The sequence below is a fragment of the Gymnoscopelus microlampas genome (genome assembly GCF_963454915.1).
Source record: "Gymnoscopelus microlampas genome assembly, chromosome: 21".
Lineage (NCBI taxonomy): Eukaryota > Metazoa > Chordata > Actinopteri > Myctophiformes > Myctophidae > Gymnoscopelus > Gymnoscopelus microlampas.
In genome coordinates, this window is record NC_139958.1 from 32,586,619 (window position 1) to 32,608,494 (window position 21,876).

At 43.1% G+C, this 21,876-nt stretch overlaps 2 protein-coding genes across 9 annotated transcripts in view; both read left to right on the forward strand.

The window, feature by feature from the left end:
• Nucleotides 1-12,882, forward strand: part of cacna1bb (calcium channel, voltage-dependent, N type, alpha 1B subunit, b) — a 262,230-nt gene extending 249,348 nt beyond the window's left edge. For 4 of the 8 annotated variants that reach the window (XM_084046067.1, XM_084046068.1, XM_084046072.1 and 1 more), the window contains 4 exons: nucleotides 825-863; nucleotides 3,704-3,962; nucleotides 8,529-8,758; nucleotides 9,300-12,882. In XM_084046067.1, coding sequence (XP_083902193.1) covers nucleotides 825-863; nucleotides 3,704-3,962; nucleotides 8,529-8,758; nucleotides 9,300-9,914 — 1,143 coding nt within the window. In that variant the 3' untranslated portion in view covers nucleotides 9,915-12,882. The remainder of the gene's footprint in view (nucleotides 1-824; nucleotides 864-3,703; nucleotides 3,963-8,528; nucleotides 8,759-9,299) is intronic. The other 4 variants (XM_084046073.1, XM_084046070.1, XM_084046069.1 and 1 more) reach the window with 3 other exon arrangements.
• Nucleotides 12,883-16,094: 3,212 nt separating this feature from the next.
• The window catches only part of LOC311037909 (uncharacterized protein), a gene marked incomplete at both ends in the record, with an annotated part of 166,608 nt that continues 160,826 nt past the window's right edge, over nucleotides 16,095-21,876 (forward strand). The window contains one exon of the mRNA XM_084047205.1: nucleotides 16,095-16,224. Coding sequence (XP_083903331.1) covers nucleotides 16,095-16,224 — 130 coding nt within the window. The remainder of the gene's footprint in view (nucleotides 16,225-21,876) is intronic.

Below are 21,876 nucleotides of genomic sequence, written 5' to 3' on the forward strand. Positions count from 1 at the left end.
GAAACACAACAGGATAACTTTAAGTCTCTAAAATAGTGAATATTGTCCCAGTTCTCAAAAATCCCTGATGCGTTTGTCCATTTCAGTCTTTATTTAATTATTCTTGTCTAACAAGATCTTACATTTTGTGCGGAATTTACACGTCGATGAGACAAAATTGGGCAAGTTAAGACTGTTATGAACAGACTGGACACCTTAATAACACAACAGTACTAATTCTGTGTTTACTGTATACAAAGTACTAACTTTGGAACTGTGATTTCTCTGTCTCCAAATGCAAAGTACCATTTTATCCTGATATCTGTAACGCCATCTATCTTCAACAGTCACAAATAACCCTGAAACTTAACACACACTTTATATTCAAATAGCAATTACATTATTAACAACTAATTACATTTTGTTCGTTTCTTTCTGTGTCATTTTGCAATCTATCCACGGCTATGTATGGGGTATATTTTTGGCCTAATGTTTCACTTGTTTAACCATGTGAATGTTGCCTGTCTAGCTTCTCTGTGTTGTCTATCTGTCTGTCTGTCTGTGTCTGTCCGTCCATCCATCTGTGTCTGTCTGTCTGTCTGTCTGTCTGTTTGTTTGATACGGTACCCTCTCTCAGCACGTCACAAATCCTCTTTGTACACTCTTTTCTCTCTCAAACCATCTCCTCTAGCCGTAGGTTTTTAATTTAGTTTCCTTCCACGTTCCAGTTCCCATTTCTCTGCATCTGCCCCATCATCCACCTCTATGCTTCCTCTCTCCTCATTTTGATGCCTGGCTAACGTTTTGCCCACCTCCCCCTCCTGTCTGTGTGTGCTGTCTGATAGCGGAGCCACCCTCGCCACGCCCCGGGGACCCACCTGGCAGTATGTACCACCACCTGTTGTTGTTGTACCGCCTATCTTATTCTTTCTCTCTCTCTCTCGCTCTCTGTCTGTTGTGTCTGTGTAGTTTGCTCTTTCTCTTGTCTGTCTGTCTTTCTTTCTTTCTTTTCTTCTGCCCTCTTGTCTTCTATTCTCCCTTTTCTATGTATATGTCCCCATATGTGTTAGCTTCTATGTGCCCTCTCATCCCAGTGCAGAGTTTACACACACACACACACACACACACGCACACGCACACATGTGTGCACACAGACACACACACACACACACACACACACACACACACACACACACACACACACACACACACACACACACACACACACACACACACACACACACACACACGCACACCTTCAATGACAGTGGACTTTGGTTACACTCTCGGATACAATCCCAGTGCAGAGTTTACACACACACACACGTGCGCGCGCGCACACACACACACACGCACACGCACACATGTGTGCACACACACACACACACACACACACACACACACACACACACACACACACACACACACACACACACACACACCCCACACCTTCAATGACAGTGGACTTTGGTTACACTCTCGGATACAAATGCCACCATCTTTTCTTAGGAGTGGTTTCTTGCCACGTTGCACACAAAGCGTAAATTATTCGTACATATATCCAGGTTATGGGAAGCACTATGGCCTTTTGGAGTAGTGCTATGTTTATGGTCAAGTGTATGTTGTTGTGTAAGTGCGTCCGTGCGTGTGTGCGTTGTTATACACTTTAGTGCTGTGTGTGTGTGTGTGTGTGTGTGTGTGTGTGTGTGTGTGTGTGTGTGTGTGTGTGTGTGTGTGTGTGTGTGTGTGTGTGTGTGTGTGTGTGTGTGTGTGTGTGTGTGTGTGTGTGGTCGTGAAAAGCCGGCCAGGACAGTACTGTTGTTGGCCTGCTTTGACATGACTCTATACTTTCTTTCAACTGTAATGTAAAAAACAAAATCTCAACAACTGACTCAGTCTTGTATTCAGTCTTCTTAAAACAAGTTGAAATAAATGTAAATGGAGTAAGAAAACACTTACAGCCTTCGGGAACCAAGGAATCCGCTGGGGAAAATAGCATTAAGAGGCCCCAAAACATATGATTCAAATGTGGGGTTAATTGAATGTTTTGTTCATAATATATGGATTTAAAATGCATTAAAAAAAATAGATGCCTCTCCCACTACATTGTCCTTCCTTTGAAATATTATTCGATGCAGTAGAAAGAAACAGAATCTTCTGTCCCCCATTGACACATTTTGGAGTCATATTTTAAGACTGGGTTCAAGGTGAAGTGAGCTGTTAAGATGAATATGTTGTCGTGTTTGTTATTCAAACTACTGGCCATGAGTACTGGCTGGACTGTGTCATTGGCACTGGAAGAATAGCATCGTCAACATGTAAGTAAAAGAGAGAGATTGCAACAGTAATAACATTAAGTGCTTTTACCTTATCCCTTTATGGTATGGTTCTTTATCCCTGTCCATTTTAGTACCATCGTGAGTGATGCTTCCAACCGTTTATACAAGGATGAGTTAGGATCACAATGCTTTGGTGCCAACTGGTGCTACCGTAGAATAGATGACCTGGAATGTTGCCAGCGGATGGCGCCACAGCACAGCTGCTGTTCCAGTGACCAATCAGTCTGTTTTACCTAGTAACTGGCACTGGCCAGTCCAATAAGAATCAGGTGGGGTAGAGACAATGTCCACTCACACATACAGACAGACGGACAGACAGACAGACAGACAGACAGACAGACATGTATACAGTACGTACAGAACACGTTTGACCCTTCTCTGTAAGCTAAACGGTGAAATCTTGAGACATGTGTAAAGATCAAAGTGTAAAATGTTACAAAGGCCATTGTCAACACCCAACTTATTCTTAGTTTGCTAGCAGAGGCGAAGCACCTGCTAGTTTACAGTTACAGACAGACAGACATGTATTTTCTATTTTTCATTGAGTGGTGCACAGCTCTGAGCAGTAAGTAGTCTGTAATATTCAAACCACTGACTGTTGATTTTAAGAACAGTCAGTGTGAACGTCCTTCTCCCAACCCTGTCACATCCGAGTCTGAAGAAGAGTGAGGTGAATGTTTGGTCTCAAGTCAAAAAGAGTGCTGTTCCACAAGCTATGCCTCTTTTGTTGTGTCGTGAACAGTTTGGTGGTCCAGTGATAGTGGCTTGGATCGATCATGCCCTCTGTACTTAAAGGATGCTGCCTTTTGTTCTTCCTCTGTTTTCCTTCGCATTTGGTTCCATAAACTTAATCCATCTTTATCAAAACATGGTCAAGTAAAAAAAAACGTATACAATTAAACAAAAAAATCTTTAGAACGGCTAAAGGCACAAATATGTGGAGTCCTTGAGGGGGCTGCACATATTTGTGCTAAAAGAATACACTTAAGGTCCTTAAGGGATTAAGGGTCCCCAGCTAAATTATTGATAGTTGGGAACCAAATGGACCCTTAAAGGTCTGTAACTCTGAGAGTGTATATATATTTGTACATTTGTACACTCTCAATAAAGGTCGTGGTCGAATGCATACCAAACTGGGGCTGCCTTGAAATTAACAAGTTTGAGAACCACTGCGCTATATCATCCCTGTAACTTCACACAATGGCAAGGTTTCACAATGGAGTATACGGTGGGATACCAGTATGGATTATGTCCATGGAACCACATGTCAAAGAACACAGACGGTATCCTTTAAGGCCCCGGTGTTGCCACCTCGTAGCCACTCCCACTCTATTCTACATTTTACTCTCATTCGTTAACCACCACTCCTCCTGCTCCTCTCTCAGCCAATCGTGGACCTCAGCCCCATCCGGCGCTCCGCCTCCTCGCTGACCCCTCAGCGCCCCCAGGAGGTGAACTTGGGGGAGTTCGGCCTGGAGCGTGGTCCCGGTGGTCAGTCCCAGGTCCAGTGCCAGGACAGGAGCCACCACCATCACCACCACCACCGCTGTCACCGACGCAGGGACAAAGACAAGGACAAGACGCAGAAGCCTCTGGACGTCAGGGCTGACTCGGTGCATCCTGCCAGCACTGCCGGTGAGACGGGTTGGACTGATGATTTTTTTTAACATAAGCCATCAAAATAGATGCCATTATTCTTAAAGGTTTCATGACGTTCAGTTTTACCACACATCAAAAGTCTTTGTCATGGTCCTTCAAACGTGTATAAAACGTTTTAACAAAAAATTCCACTCCATTGATCCATGGCAGGTGTTTTTCTCTCACATTTCTAAAGCCTTTTCAACTGCAATGAAAAAATAAATCTTTGCCTGCGGGTGTCGCTGGTGAGGGATTTTGCCTGTCAATCATCGCCTCTGCTCCCCCCCCCCCCCCCCCCCCCCCAAAGGAAAGGATAGGGGAGGGGAGGGGCGAGGAGGAGAGTGGGCGGGATTAATCGCCTGTGACCTCACTGCCGAAGGGCCAAGCTCAGATTACTTTTCAGCCTAATTATTCAGAAAACCCCAGACCACAGAAAATCCACTGAATGTTCAAAGTTCAGATTTTTTTGGGTGTAATTGAGGTCATAAAACCCCCCAAAAAAACATATATAAAAAAAAAAAAAGTGAAAATGAATGTCATAGAACCTTTAAATAGCAATCCCAAGGGGTAGGCCTAAGTCCCTGCTGCAACATACTATAGCGTCAAGTGACCAGTCACTTCTTAAGGTCCCACCAACAAAGCAGGGCAATGGATCGCTGTAGCGCCCAAACCCCACGTTAGAGCGTCTCAAACTGTGTTTAAATCACGGTTAAAAAACAGTACTTGTACTCCTTGGCGTTCGAAAATTCAGACTGAGAGTTGCTGTTTTCCACCAGGCAATCTGTCCACATGTTGTCCTGTTTATTGTGTATTGTTTTTTAGTATTTTTTTTTGTTACTGAGTGTACAGCACTTTGGTTTAAATTGTGCCCTATAATTAAAGTGTATTGGATTAGATTAGATGCCCAGGGGGTGTACTCGTACATCATGGCTGGGGGATGTACTTGTACCTGTTGGTTCCCAAGGCTATTATTAAATAAAGAATCATTTGCCACGTTGTTTGAAGGGCCACAACCATTATGAACTCATGAGCAGCTATAATGCTTTATCAATGTATTTGGAAATAGAAATTATTATTGGAAAAGGGAGATATTTTAAAAGTGATTGATCCAGAATTCCACAGCAGTGAGACAGCATGACACCCTCTTACTGGGTAGTTGAACATTCATTGTCACAAGCCTACAGAATTATTTCTTATACACATACATATATACAGTATGGACACATTTCTATAATAAACTAAATCTCTTGAGTAGATTTTATTAATAGAATATGTTAATAGATAATAGAACACAAGCGTTGTATTGCTTTCATTCTCAGAGAAGCGTAAGACCTGTCTCCAGTGGTGTAAAGTAACTAAGTACATTTACTCAAGTACTGTACTTTAAGTAAGTACAATTTTGAGGTACTTTTACTTTCCTGGAGTATTTCCAATTGTCTATACTTCAGCCCTATTTTATACCTAGGCTATTTCAAACATTTTTGTACTTTTACTTTTGGTACTTTAAGTACATTTTGATACCAATACTTTTGCACTTTTACTCAAGTCAATTTTGAATTCCAGACTTTTACTTGTAACAAAGTACCTCTACATTGCAGCATTGATACTTTTACTTAAGTAAAACATTTGAGTACTTTTTCCACCATTGCCTGTCTCCTGTTCCAAATCACATGGACTCTGTCACGTCGTGGCATAAATTCCTTAGGATTAAGGGTACATGATCGGGTTATATGTATCAAAGGGCTTTTTTTTTCTGTGGCTCTTCCCCCGGAGGAGTTAAACCAGGGACTCTCTTTTATGTCAGGCTTTCCCTCTCACGACCAAAGTTATGAGCTGCCAAAGGAAATTCTGCTTTGATGGGGACTTGACTGTTTCATTCAGTTTTATTTGCAGAGGTCGTCCCCTTTGTACCTTTTAGTTACCATGGGAGAACAGTTATGAAATGCAGACTTAAGCTCCCTATTTAGGTGATTGGGTGGCCACTCACTAAGGCTACTTGTGAATGCAGTGTAAAGCAAACTTTTTCATGTCAGGGCCCCCCAAAATGATTATGTATTTGGCCGCGGACCCCCATCTCAAAGTATTTTGTACCAGGGACCCCCAGAAGCAAAGATTTGAGTTACAAATGTTCGCTTTAATTATATATGTATATTCAAAGGTTTGCACAAATGTTTCAAAAGTAGCAGATCTACAAGCTCGTAGCGCGGCACTCGGTGCCGCGCTATGAGCTTGTAGATCTGCTACTTTTGAATAGCCAAAGTATAAAAGGTTAAAGTGGTTACAACTATTGTGATGCTATATTAACACATTTTGCTGGGGACCCCCTGGAACCCCCCCCCCCCCCCCCAAAAGGACCTCTGGGGTCCCCGGACCCCACTTTGAGAACCAATGACTTAAGGAACAGGCTAGTAGCTTTGCACTTTCACGAGACCCTTGCACTTTCACGCTCACAGAAACACATGCACGCATCCACAGTCACATGCACATGCCCAGGGGTCCTTGAGGGGGTTCCAGGGGGTCCCCAGCTAAAGTAGCTAATGTAGCGTCACAATCATTTTAGCCGCTTTAAACCTTTTATACGTTGGCTATTCAAAAATAGCAGATCTACAAGCTCACAGCGCGGCACAGAGTGCCGCGCTGTGAGCTTGTAGATCTGCTATTTTTCAAAGATATTGAACATTAGTGAACCTTTTTAACACAAATCTTTGCCTCTGGGGGTCCCTGGCACAACATGTTGTCAGGTGGGGGTCCGCGGCCAAATAATGATCAATTTGGGGGTCCTTGACGTGAAAAAGAACCACTGGTGTAGATTGTTCACACTGGAATGTCCCTGTGCAAGATATACTGTACACATATATATACTGTTAGTAAGGCTTCAACACAGAACGGATGATTAAATGAATTCCCCGTTTAAGATGATCATTCATCGCAGTGTTGCATTCTGGGTCATCTGCTAGAGCCATTAGACAGTGACGGCTGACGGCGGACGTGTTTTTTGACTCAGGGCTGGAGAGGGCAGCAGCTGGGCTTTATTGGCCAGATGAAAGGCCCCCACGGACAGACTTTAGCCGGGGGATTTATGTGTGTGCGTCGTAGCAGCACAGCAGAACCTTCGGCAGACCCCCCCCCCCCCCCCCCCCCCCGCTCTGAAACGAGAAGAGCGCTAGAACAGAGAGGAGAGGAAAACACGAAGAGAGTGATGTAATGACGTGAGGTGTCTCCGTTAGTGTTAGTGTTAATCTGAATGTATAGGTAGGTTTTCTGTTTCTCCAGCCTTGAAGAATATAATGTGCTCAGTGCTGTCTTCTATGGCAGTGGTTTTCAACCTTTTTCATGCCAAGGACCCCTAAATTGATATACATTTGGCCGCGGACCACCATCTGAAAATGTTTTGTGCCAGGGACCCCCAGAAGCAAAGATATCAGTTAATTTTCGCTTTAAAAATTACAAATATTCAAAGATATGCACACTTTTTCAAGGTTTTTCAAAAATAGCAGATCTACAAGCTCATAGCGCGGCACTCGGTGCCGCGCTATGAGCTTGTATATCTGCTATTTTTGAATAGCCAAAGCTAAGTGGTTAAAAATGAGTGTGACGCTATTACTAATTTTGCTGGGGACCCCCTGGTACCCCTCCAAGGACCACTGGTGGTCCCCGGACCACAGGTTGAAAACCACTGTTCTATGGTACTGTACTGTACTGTACTGTACTGTACTGTACTGTACTGTACTGTACTGTACTGTACTGTACTGAGCACAGTGGTGGAAGAAGTATTCCGATTTTTTTAATTTACTAATTTCACAAATATTTCGAAAATAGCCGATCTACAAGCTCACAATGTGTCGCGATGTGACGCATTGTGAGCTTGTAGATCTGCTATTTTCGAATAGACAAAGTGTAAAACAGGGCTCAATTGGTTAATGTGTGTTACGTTTTCAAATAATTGTAGTGGAGTCAAAAATAATAACATCTTGAAGTATTTCTGTTAGCGAGGCTGATTGACTTCAGGCTTGCAGGTAACCAATTCCACATAACTGCTGCAGAGTACAAAAAACAAGTCCTTCCTTCCCCAATAAAGCATGCTGGGGCGAACATTCTGTGAAAATAGCAGATCTACAATCTCACAACGCTTGCAGATCTGCTATTTTCGGTGGAGAGATGTGGTGTGTGTGTGTGTGTGTGTGTGTGTATGGGGGGGGGGTTTAATGTATTAAAATGGTGCATTTACTGTATATAGCACTTTTATCCAAAGCGCTTTACAATGCGCATTATTACATTCACCCATTCACAGCGGAGGAAACCATGCAAGGCACCAACCTGCTCATTCGGGAGCAATTATCCGTTCAGTTAACCTGACGCTACCAGATCCAAACAGCTTGCTCCGGAACCTGGTTACTCAATACCGCCACCTCTGGCAGGGTCAGGTTACCGTTCAGTGTCTTTTTGCTCAATTACACTTGGACACCCAGGGGGAGCCGCGGCTCAAACCGGCAACCTTCTGTTTCCCCAAGAGGCCGCTCTGGCCGTATTGAGTTGAACCGGTCGAATTGCCCTCGTTAATCTTTACCCCAGGTTTGCTGACGGATCCGTCAGCCGATGAAGAAGGCTTGTCCAGGGAGCGAGCGAGAGAGCGGAGCCGTGGCCGATCGCACGAGAGGAGACACCACTCGTCCGCGGGGGAGAAGCAGCGCTTCTACTCGTGCGAGCGCTACGGCAGCGCCGAGCAGTGCCACACCAAGTCAGCCGGGCCCAGTCGATCCACCTCCCCGGGAGAAGGCCAGGACTCTGGATTCCTCAGACATGTGAGGAAATCGCGCTCCGTTTGCGCTCTGCAACTGTCGGTTATTTTCTTTGCGATTATGGGAAGATTACTTTTTTTTTGATGAATCGAGAAGTGTGATTTCTGTTTTGTTGCCTAGTGCTTCGGGTTACATAGGGTTCTTGTGAAAACTAGGGGGTGGGGGAGGGTTTCCCTGGGATTAAACAGATACGTTCATAAGTGTTTCAGAGGGCACAGATATGCTGTATTTAAATGTGAATGTCAACACTATAAGCCCTCTTAGAATTCCAGAAGTCAACTCGACGTTTATTTGTATGGCCCTAAGTTTATCGCCATAAAATCAAAGTGCAATGACAAAAACAAAGTGAAAATTGAAATGAAGAGCAAAACGAGAGAAAGTATAGACAGTATCAACCCACCACCACCGGGGAGACTACGGTTCGAGGGTGTTAAAAAAAGCACGTTTACGGGTCCAATTTTACATTCTCAGAGTTCAATTCATCGCCAAAGACCTTTGCAGCGTAGTAGTCACTCATCATCACTATATGTTTGTTTTTTCTCAGCAGGGGGTCAGTCTGGTTAAAGGTAACCCCATGGTGCTCACCACCACCAGCTCCGGCACACCTGGTCGCTGTCGGAGGCAACTACCCCAGACCCCCCTCACCCCTCGCCCAGCCGTGGCCTACAAGACTGCCAACTCCTCACCGGTGCAGTCCGGTGTCCCCACCACCTCCACCACCACGGTAGGGAACCAGTCTCGCCTCAGCCGCAGCGGCCTCTCCGAGCACAACCGCCTTCTCAGGGGCCACAACGAGTCCCCGATGCCGGTCACCCTCATCGGCTCCGACCCCAGCCCGAGCCCCCAACCGCAGGTCGGCCCTCGGCGGAGCGTCCTCCTCGAGGACGCGGACGACTTCCAGGACGCGGTCAGCACCCACCACGGGGCGGGACGTTCGCCCAGGACCGCCGTCGTCTCCGCCGCGGCGGCGTCCTCCGCCGCCTCGCACGCGGCCGCCTCTCCTACCGCGGCGCCGCCGCCGAGCGCACAGGGCGCGCGGGCCGGCGGCGGGGTGCCGAACGGCTACCACTTCACCCTGGGGGTGAACGCCGCCGCGTCCGGGTCCGGCGCCAGAGGAACTGGGAGTCTCAGGGAGCAGGAGGAGGAAGACTGGTGCTAGACGTGGCTAAATGCGCCCCGTGTGACCTGTGGAAAGGCCGCGTGATCAGCGTTGTACAGTGTTAAGACACATTTAGACCTAGCGTCACGACGTGTCACGTTGCTAGCTTGAGAATCTGATGCCATTGTGCTAAAAGGTATGCCGATAGGCTGCCAATAGTGACATTACAGGAAGAGTTAATCTGACACTGCGTAGCGTTGGCAAGTGGGGGGGAAAAAAAGGGGAAAAAAAGAAAAAAACATTCCAGTTTTGTAGTGTTATATTATCCTTTTTATACAAACGACTCTATGGATAAAGATGACCTTTTTCTACCCCCTTTCTTGCACTGAAATTTGAGTTTATTTTGATGGTACAGTACATGTATGTGCAGAATACAGAGCACATGTGAAGACCCTGTGAATATGTTTCCTCTGCCAGTGAAATGATTGCTTTAGCAGCAACAAAGCCAAAATCTCCTCCTTACTTCAAGTGGGGGTCGGATAAAGACTGTGAACTGAGTGTCAACCCCTCCATCTGTGTCCAACCTTTTTATTTCTGATATAATGTCAAATGGTTTTGCTCATTTTTGCTGCCGTTGGTCACCTAATGGATGATGACAAATGCACTACTTTCGAATCAACACTTTCTAAAGCGGAACCACGGTTCTCATAGTTTTCACCAGTTCTGAATGGAATGGATATAAATAGATGTTTATGTAGATATCACTAACTGCTGCTGTTCTCTCATGCTAAACACAGTGAGTTACAGGACAAACTGAAGTCTCTGGTTGATTTAGAATGGGACGGCAGTAGTTTTACTACATTTTCATGATGTTCATGTGTATTTTTTGTAAATTGTAACCGATGTAAATTACCGTATTCAGAGCGCATACAAGGGTTAGATCAATGCTTTCTGACGTCATGTGGCTGAATACTAAGTGCCTCTCTTTCAAGGTGTATTATTGTTGGTTTTGGACAGGACAGGACGGACTTAGAACTAAGTGGCAAATTGTCGTCCAAGAGATATACACATACCTGACAGTACCTGACATACCTGTAAAGTGATTCAACGTACAGATCAATATACAGTTCATATGGCTGTAAATAGGTGAAAAGGTTGAATCGAACGAAGCCCTCAAGTCTATAAGGGGCAGAATGCAAAAAATGAGACATTTTTGTAATGAAAATTGTGGTAGGTAAGTCAGAGTCACCAAGTGAGCAGTGTAGTGCATGCCAGGGTCTTGAACTTGTCAATTTGTGTGTGTGTGCGCGTGCGTGCGTGTGTGTACTTTTGCTTAAGGGTGTATGGTAAGCGTCTGCCTTGGTCTTTCAAAAATACTGGCAGAGTGACGTGGTAGACACGGTGTTGAAGAGGGGGGAAAGTGCCATTTGTAGTTCCTGTCAACATGGCTAAATTTGACACCCACAATCTTGTATCTTTGACTACAATGTCCAAAACAATACTTGCCTCCTTCATGCATATCTGCTATTTCACAGTATATGGAAGTATAGGGGAATTAATTCTGCCATTTGGGTGTTGTGTGAAGGTTTGTGTTTAGGATACCGTTTGTGTATTCACACCGAAAATAAAGAGTTGTTGTTGCCGTTGACTGTTGACTTAAAGTAGGGCTATATGCAACAAGACAACACTTCATCTGCCCTGTAGCTTTACCCTCTGGAAACTTTCAGGCTCATCAGGCTTTAGGCATGATTGTGACCAAATTTGACATCATTTATGTAGTATGAGGACGTGTACATTTTTAACACATTGTATTATGTACAGTTGACGGAAAGACACATCAAGGCACAGTGGTCTAAAAATTAGTATAATGTGAAATGGAGCATTTTCAGGTTGGCAAGTGTGCATGACTTCTAACCCAGATGGGAAAATGTGTAACTGTGTTCTTTATACCTGGATCGAATTGTATTTGCAAATAATTGTTTGTTCGTTTAATGCACTTGGAGTACTAGACTGCATAAGGACAATATGGTACACTGTAAACAAAGAAATGGACGGGTCCATTTGGCTCCGTTTTTCACACTCTCAGAGTTAAATTAACGAGGATTGTACTGTGTAGTGTCAGTCAAGTATAGCCATTCAACTTTATCATGTCTGTTAAAATGTGCCAATCCACCCATCCAGAACTTATAGGGAAAACTAAAACACAGTTAGGAATCATTTCCCCAGGTCTGTCTATTAGTTTGTGTATTTAATCAGAAGTCACATTTTATATATTTTTGTACTTCCTAGTATTCATATTATAGCCTATTGTGCTATCTATTTGATGGGTGGTCTAAATGATAATACTTTAGAATTTGAAGCAATAAGGTCTATAGCTACATTGTGGGCATATCCCTATGTTCTTGGCAAAAAGTACCATTATAGAGTGATACTGTTAGATGTCCCATAGTCTCTATTGTCCCAGTACATTTTAATTGGAGGACAGATCTGTGTGAGTTCATACAATTGAAAACAGACACTGTATTTTGATCCCTTACATCCCACCTATAAACCCTACTTGAATAGGGTGCCAAATTTGACGTTGCGCCATTTTTGTCTCTACCGTCTCCCATGGATTTTTACTGTGACTATTCCCTGGACATGTCATGTTTGCATGTTATAACAAAAAAAAGTAAAACAAAAAAATAGTGCATGTGTACAAAAGAAAACAAAAAAGGAACGTGTTTGACACATCTTCGCACAGTTCATGATTTATACAATCTGTTTTCCGGTTGTATTTTATTATCATCTATACACGTAATGTATCTGGTTCAGGTAAAAGACGAGAACAGTGCACTTGAATAACATTTTGAAACCGCTTGTTGAAGCACCAACGTGGAAGGTTCTCTCTCAAGAGAGGAGGCTCTGGAAGTGGCTGAATTCCTTGCTGCCTGCTCTGTTACTTGACTGTCAATTCCACGGCCATTTCTACTGCACCATTACATTTTGTATGAATATGAATAAGTCCTTGAATAAAGAGATATGATTTACGGAAATACAATACGTTGACCCTTTTCCATTCAAATTCCATTTCGGTTGGGTTAGGGTTAGTGTTACTCTTTACTTGTTATTATTCCTTTAAAAAGTAATGAGATTTCTTAATTATTACTTGGTATCAAAAGTAATTATCCCGACAGGCCGGAAAGTGGAGATTATGTTTCCAACCCTGTGTGTGTGTGTGTGTGTGTGTGTGTGTGTGTGTGTGTGTGTGTGTGTGTGTGTGTGTGTGTGTGTGTGTGTGTGTGTGTGTGTGTGTGTGTGTGTGTGTCTCTCTATCGATTGGCATCTAACTTTGCATGCACTTGCACAAATTGGAATCACATGTTGAAAACCTCCTAAAGAACTTCCACTTGTCCATAGGGGAGTTGTTTGTGAGGTGATTATTACACACAAGTATAGTGCAAACCGAGAATGGTAAGTAAACCCTTGACTGTTCAAGTTATACTCTGCAAACAAAAAGTAAAAACATTTTCATCAGCAACGAGACAAAGGGAGGAACAACAGGAGAGGATGTAAACAAACAGCCCCAGGAGGAGGTCTGGAGGTGAGGCAAGGATTACACTTTCTGTCTGTTGGCGAGAACCGATCAAATCATGGTTAAAGGTTTGTTTTTGTTTTTACACAGAACACATCACATTGACAGGGTCAGGTGAGAGGGGATGGGACTAAAAAAGGGAGACAGTCTGTGAGAGTGAGATAAACAGGTGAAAACAGACATTCAAGTGCTGAATAATGTTTTGGTAAATGTCACCAGATTAAGAGCCAGTATATCAGCATATAACCCTGTTAAAAACAGTATAGTTAGTGTGTCTGGAGCTGGGTTTTTAGTCCGTATTCCTACCATAACCAGCTGACAATAACTATAAGGGGAGCTGTGGCAACTGGAGTGAGACATTTCGCAAGTTTCCGAGTGAGTATGGACACTATCTGAGAACTGTAATGACATGGACATTTTAGTTAAACAATAGTATTGTAATAGTGTTGTGTTTTATAGAGCTCTATGCGCAGCATCCATAATTGGAAAAACTTTTGTCCCCTTCCTTCTTCCTTCAAAGGTGTTACCAATGGTACTAATGAAGAGTTGCATTGTAGCACAGTGATTCTCAAAACTTAATTTCAAGGACCTCCATAACTCTGAGAGTGTACAAATGGAACCAAATGGACCCTTACCGGTCCATTAGGTTCCATGTACACTCTCAGAGTTACACACCTGTAAGGGGCCATTTGGAACCCCCTCAAGAAACCTTGAGAGTGTTTCCAGTGAGCCAACATGCAAAATATCAGCAACCTGACTTTGTTTGACCAGAATGGAACAGAGCCTTCATTAGTATCATTGGGTAACACCTGTGAAGGAAGTAGGGAAGGCCCAATTTCTTTCCAATATGGCTGGTGTGTATAGCGCGTGACTTGTCACTGCCTACCAGAGGATTCAGGTGCATACTTTTCCTCCGAGGTGGAAAGACTGGTGACGCGAGGTTAGGTGCATACAGCCAGGTGGGCACACCACTCATCTGGAAGGGGGAAACTGGTTGCAGCAGCTTTGTAAAGCTTTCAAAAGAACTGTGAGTACAGACAATGCTTTCCTTGAGAAAAGAATCACTAGATATGAGGCCTTGAAATCCAGCCCTATATATTTTCAGTATCATTATATTTTCGGTATTTCAATGAGCGTAGTATTACACCCATACTGTATGTAGCTTCTCTCTGATTAGCTGAAATAAGTTACATTGAGAAAATACGACTGCTCTCTTGGCATAATATGCTGAGCCCCATAGTTATGACCTGCATTTTTAACAACTACAAAACCACCTGGCAGCAGCAGAGTGCCAGTCAACATAAACTGGATAGTTAACATATAGTTGTACAATACCAGTGAGTAACAAAGAGATACACAATGTTACTGGGGTGTCTATGGTCTTAAGACAGCATGTATTTATTACAGGTTAGAGCACATGGCCATGTTCCTATGGCGCCATCTATTGACTGGGTAGTGTAATACCACGTTGGGTAAAATGAAATCAGTTACTACTATTTTGATAATCATACAAACAATATGGGACGAGGGATTGAGCACAACTTTAAACAGGGGAAATTACTAATAACACTCTCTCCACTGCTTTAAAGTGCAAGAAGGACACTTTAATGGTGGGTTGTGTGCTGGTTGGAAAACAAGCAAGATCGTTACCAGGGAAGGTGAAGGTCATACTATTACAGTATTACTAGTAGTAGATACAGTAGATAGGATTAAGGATTGTTCAGCTTGAAGATACATTCAAGCGACACTGTTGTAGGCAACTAGCCTACTACGGATTGGGGATGTATGCTTCACCCGTACCCGAATGCACACGATGAAAGACCATGCAGGCGTTTCATTGGTGTAGAGCACTGTTTCCCAAACAGTGGGTCGGGACCCATATGTGGACCGCGGACCAATTGTTATGGGTCGCGAGTAAATACCCCTTTATTTTTTGTTTCCTACATTTTATTTAACATTTCTTCTAAAGATTTTCAAAACGTTTCCATAAGTTAAATTCGAACGTTTTTTTCAAAAATAATTCCATAGCAATAATCGATATTAGAGGGGGGGGGGGGACTTTAAGAAGTAGTGAAAATAGCAGATCTACAAGTTTGCATTTTTATTTTATTTTGGTCATCAGTTTGCTCTGCAAATGTCGCATCGCGACGTGTTGTGAGCTTACAGATCGGCTTTGTTCACTAGTTTGGGTCCTCTTTTGGGTCTCGAGCTAAAAAGTTTGTGAACCAATAGAGACCGAGATGAAATGAAAAGGGCGTGTAGTGTTTCTGTCCGGCTCCACATGCTGGGTGGATGAGAGGAGCTGTTCCACTGGCTGCAGGCTGCTGAGGTCCTCACTGCTCTGATTGGATACAGACAGGACTATGGGATGACAAGTTAAAGGAGCGATCAGTCAGTCAGTAAACAATCATCTGTAGCTGCAGTAGGCTACCGTTCCACGGATACCATAGGCTTACTTTTAATTGTTTGCAAACTTTAGAGCAAATTATTGTTTTTTAGAGATTGAGGGACTCTCCAAAACATATGTTTTGGATGTTGTCCGTGTAATGTTATATACCAGGACAGGACCTTCTAAAGCCAATGCTTGATCGTTGCCTATTAAAGCTGTTAATGGTTCATTCATTGGTCATTTAATTGATTAGAGGTTAACTGCAGCAGTGAAGACGATGCTGCGCTGGACGATCAACTGGACAGTGTTCCTGCTGGGGCTGATGATGATGATGAGGATGAAGATGGTGAGCTCTGCCTCAGTGGATGAAGCATGGATGGAGTCGGGGTCCGGTGTGTTGCCCTCAGGTAAGAATCATGACAAGAGTATACATGCGATCTGTGAAGGCTCTTTACACTTTTGTATTCAGTTGTAAGCTGTAGCCCTACTGCAATGCAAAAAAAATAATGCTGCAAAACTAAGCCAGTGATTTTCAAACTTTTTCATGCAAAGACCCCCAAAGTAGCTATTTGATCATGGACCCCTGATGGGGGGGTGAGATCATCGTCTGATGATCAGACAATATTTTGTGCCAGCTAGGGAACCCCATACAAGATTTGTGTTGTTAAAATGTTTCAAAAAGATTCAATCCCCCCCTCCGCCCCCAACATTTTCTCAATTTGTTTTTGCTGAAAATAGCTGATCTACAACCTCACATTGCCTCTCTGCCTTGTGAGCTTGTAGATCAAATAGCCGATGAATATAGATTTAAAGTGGTTAAGCTGATTTTGAAGCTATCATTTAAAAACATATTCTGGGGACCCCCTGGAACTCCCTCAAGGACCCCTGGGGGTCCCCAGACCCCATTTTGAGACAACATTGACTGGTGGATTGTTTGCCTAAAAGTAAATTATGCTATGAAATATCGATTTTCTGTGTCAGCTGGTCTTACCCAAGATCAACAACTCCGAGTCCAGATACAACTAAACCTTAGCGAAAGGCACTACCCAGCCAAATACATATCATTTTGGGGGTCCTTGACATGAAAAAGTTTGAGAACCACTGGCCTACTGTATGGAAAGAGACAAAAAGGTAGATCACTAATATCTGCCATACCAGGTACTGGGTCGTACCATGTGAACCCTCATATCTAACAGTGGGTGTCTCACTCCCTCCCTCTTAAATACATGAGCTCTACTCATTCTGACAAATGGTTACATTAGATATCATGTGTTTAATCAAAACACCTGTGTCATATTTTTTACAAGGTACTTCCTATAGTATGTTGAAGTTGTTTTTATATGGCATATGTTCATTGTATAGCTAAAACTGCTATCCGGAACGTTCTTTTAATGAATAAAACGTGACTTAATCAATCTGCGTGGTAGCGTATGGCTATTCAATATAACTATTTATACCCACGGTGGTTGGAGGTGGTCTCCATACTATTCCATTGAGAAATGTACTGCAGACCCTGGTGTTGGGTAGGACTTGTTGACAAGTTGCCCTGCCCTAAGCTCATAAGCCCAATATCTCCCCGGGGCGCGGTGTAGTGGTATAGGCTAGATGTTTGGTGTTCCATACAGGAGACCCCTATTTGAATCCTGAGTTGCAATTACCTCTCTCTCCGTCTGGGGATGACATAAAACCTACGGATTTGAGCTTTAATGTGATGTTAATGAGTTATGATATACTGTATACTCTATACTCTCGGACTAAACTACTGAAGCTTTGCATCACTAAACAGCACCTGCAGACAATGCTGTGTCACTGTGTAGGCTGTGTATTGGATTCTTATCAGTGGCGAATCATGCCATACATCGTTCATCACTCAGCAAAGTCATGGTAGTTCATTTAACCCATTAAGACCGGGAACGCATCTGTGTGTCATTTTTAGATTTCTTTGGCTATTCTTTTGGCACTCAGTGCTGCGCTATGAGCTTGTAGATCTGCTATTTTTTTTAAATCGTGAAAATTCGTGGCAAAATCTTGGATTATATATCTTTTAAAGCGAACATTTGTAAAATATTTAGTTCCAGGAACCCCCAGAAGCAAAGATGATTTGAGTTACAAATGTCAGCCAAAAAAAAGGGAAAAAATCAAATAAAAATACTTTTCATGATTTTTCCAAAATAGCAGATCTACAAGCTCGTAGCGCGGCACTCGGTGCCGCGCTACGAGCTTGTATATCTGCTATTTTTGAATAGCCAAAGAAATCTAAAAATGACACACAGATGCGTTCCCGGTCTTGAAGAGTTAACTCAGAGGCTGTAAGAAATGTGAACGTAGGTCAATTTATTACACTATTAGATTCCAATTATCACTCAGGATTATTATGTTATCATTGCAATCATATTGTTTTGTCAATTATTTGGGGGCCCACTTGCAATACCTCCACGGCCCACCAGGTAAGGTTGGGAGTCTCTGTTCTACTGGTATATATTATACTCAATAGCCTCAGTCAACTTGTTCTCATGTGATCAAAGGCTCTGTAGTCAATGTGAGCCCTGACTTTATCCCTCCTCTCACTGCAGCAACATGTGCTCATGCTTAAAGTAGAATCAACCCACTTAATTTCCCCCCTCTTCTTCCTTTCTTTTCTTTTCTTTACTTTTCTTCAATGTTCTTATGGGGGTGCGGTAAGCACTTGCCACAATGACGCAATAGGATTCCAGTGCTTCTAATAGTGGCCAGCATTTATTTATTGGGCGTTTAACTCTTTGAGACCGGGAACGCGTCTGTGTGTCATTTTTAGATTTCGTTGGGCTGTTCAAAAATGGCAGATCTTCAAGCTCATAGCGCGGCACTCGGTGCCGCGCTATGAGCTTGTAGATCTGCTATTTTTGAAAAATCATGAAAAGTTGTGCAAATATTTGAAATTTTCTTTTTTTTTGGCGGACATTTCTAACTCAAATCCTTGCTTCTGGGGGTTCCTGGAACTAAATATTTTACAAATATATAATCCAAGATTTTGCCACGAAATTTTCAAAAAATAGCAGATCTACAAGCTCATAGCGCGGCACTCGGTGCCGCGCTATGAGCTTGTATATCTGCTATTTTTGAATGGCCAAAGAAATCTTGACAAAATGACACGGATGCGTTCCCTTCCCGGCCTTTAAAGGGTTAAGAGACTATTTTTACTCGGCAATAGAGTCCATTCAGAGAGCAACTGAACAGATTGAAAGGAGTTAGGCATGGCATTACGTAACGCCACCTATTTCGTGTCTTTTGAAGAAGACGGCTCACTCCCCAATTTAAAACCCATGCAGTCACCTAACGTGACCCTTCCCTTTTGTGCCACCCTCAGGCCAAAATGTCAACATAATATATTACACATTATGTAATGTATAACACGCAGACTGCAGGAGGAATCTGATACTGAGTGATGTTGGTGACCCCATGCCCCCCCTCTAGCAAAAATAGGCAATGAAAATAGCAGAGGCTATAAACAATGTAATTTGTACTCGGAACAAGGTTGACAGAGCTTGCACACTGCGGATACAAGCATCAACCTGTATGAATGAGGCATCAACATTTGGCAAACTATGAATCATTTTGATGCGAAATATGTGCCACAATTGCCTGTGCGGCGAGTTTTTCACATTTTTGCATTGTCTATTCGTCACTGGTGTGTCTGAAGGCCTTTAGGCCAGATCATTTATTTTTGCGCGCGAGTTATCTCAAAATGTAATTGGCCGATGGCCATGAAACTTGCATGTGGCGACCGTGATGAATGGTGTGGTAGATGTGACCTCATATCGCCCGTCTGCTAGGTCCTGTAAATCTCATTGGCTGTGGTGGGAAATTTGGCGTCATCACTGGCTCGCTCGAAGACTCCCAAAATTAGCATACTGCAAAATCATCAGTGTTAATACTTTTAACTCCCATCCTCAGTGTTAATAGGCTCTATGCACAGCAGACATTTTGGAGAAAAATTGGGCCTCTTCTTACTTCCTTCACAGGTGTTACCAATGATACTAATGAAGGCTCTGTTCCATTCTGGTCAAACAGAGTCAGGGTGCTGATATTGTGCATGTTGGCTCACTAGAAATACTAGTGGGTCTCAAAGTGTGGTCCAGGGACCCTCATGGTTCCTTGAGAGGGTGTAACTCTGAGAGTGTACAAATGGAACCAAATGGACCCTCCCGGGTCCATTTGGTTCCATTTGTACACTCTCAGAGTTATGGGGGTCCTTGAAATTAAAAAGGTTTGAGAACCACTGTGCTACACTAAATGGAACGGAGCCTTCATTAGTATCATTGGTAACACCTGTGAAGGAAGCAAGGAAGGGGCCCAATTTCTGTCCAATATGGCTGCTGTGCATAGAGCCTATTTAACTCTGAGAGTTCAAATAACACTCAGGATTTTTGCAGATAAGAAAGAGGCCATGTAAGAATGGTAACTTGCATGTCCAAAACGTTAGTCCCAATTATGACTTGAAAACTACAGTACTCCTACTGCTACTTGGGTGTTATAGTAGGAGCAGCATGACCTTTGGGGTCGCTCGTGGGCCTTATAGACTCCAGATTTGTTTGCATCTCTTTGCTTCTTTATTGAGCTGTACTTTGGTATGTCATTACAGGTTGTAATGAGGCAGGATACATTATTTGCATTCATTTATTTAGTTAACTTGTTGAAGTGCAAATGTGTCCACCAGAGGGTGCCTCAAACACTAAACACAGCTCAAATATGAATATTCAGAACATCATTCTGGACACAGCTGTTTTGAAATAAATAGAATATAATATTGGAATTGTAAAATTCACAGGCTACCTGACTGTTACATTACCCCCGGGGGAATGTTTGGACTTACTGATTGGCACGATGCATGGAGAAATGTCCTACTTTTGCATGGAGCACATGTTGTAACTAATGCCAATATTAATTGACAGCTTAGCTATTAAATCCAAAGTGTCTGATCCGCTTGCGCCAAGCTGATTAATTCAGATCACAACATGATTCATTGTCATGTTGCTCACATGACTCTGGTGTCCCTAGACAAACCGTGTCTTTAATACTTCTCGTTACTTGTCTTTCTGAGCAGTTTGTCTTTCATTTTTCCAAGTGAATCCTCCTCCATGTCCTGCTCAAATTTCCAAGTGAGTGCATGTCCTGCTCAAATCCAAGCTTGGGCATCAAAAGATGCCCAGCATGTCATGTATATAGACCATTGGTTCTCAAAGTGTGGTCCGGGGACCCCCAGGGGTCCTTGAGGGAGTTCCAGGGGGTCCCCAGCTAAATGATGGATAGTTAGGAACCAAATGGACCCTTATGGGTCTGTAATTCTGAGAGTGTACAAATGGAACCAAATGGACCCTAATGGGTCCATTTGGTTCCATTTGTACACTCTCAAATGGAACCAGAGTTAAATTAACATTGATTTTACGACATGCATCGGTGTCCCAGAGATGGAAATGCCATTAAATGGGGGTCCCGTAGCCTAAATTCATGTCAAACTGGGGGTCCTTGAAATTAAAATGGTTGAGAATCACTGCTAGAGCCTTAAAAATCTTCTCTTATGGGGGTCCCTGGCATGTCTTTTCAAATGGGGGTCCGGCGTGGGCTAATAATAAGTGTCAATTTGGGGGTCCTTGACATGAAAAAGTTTGAGAACCACTGCTATAGACTACGTCATTTTGCCGCGCTTTCATGGACAATACTTATTCATTGAGAGTGAAATAATTCCAATCAGAGATTCCAGCTTAACCCATTAAGACCTGGAACTCATCTGTGTCATTTTTGTATTTGAGCTAAAAAGCATTATTTTATACTTTGGCTATTCAAAAATAGCAGATACACAAGCTCATATCGCGGCACCGAGTGCCGCGATATGAGCTTGTGTATCTGCTATTTTTGAAGAATTGTGAAAATGTGTGCAAATCTTTGAAGACATATTGTTTAAAGCGAACATTTTTAACTCTATTCTTTGCTTCTGGGGGTCCCTGGAACTAAACATTTTGAGATGGCGGTCCCTGGCCAAATTTATATCAATCTAGGGGTCCTTGGCATGAAAAAGGTTG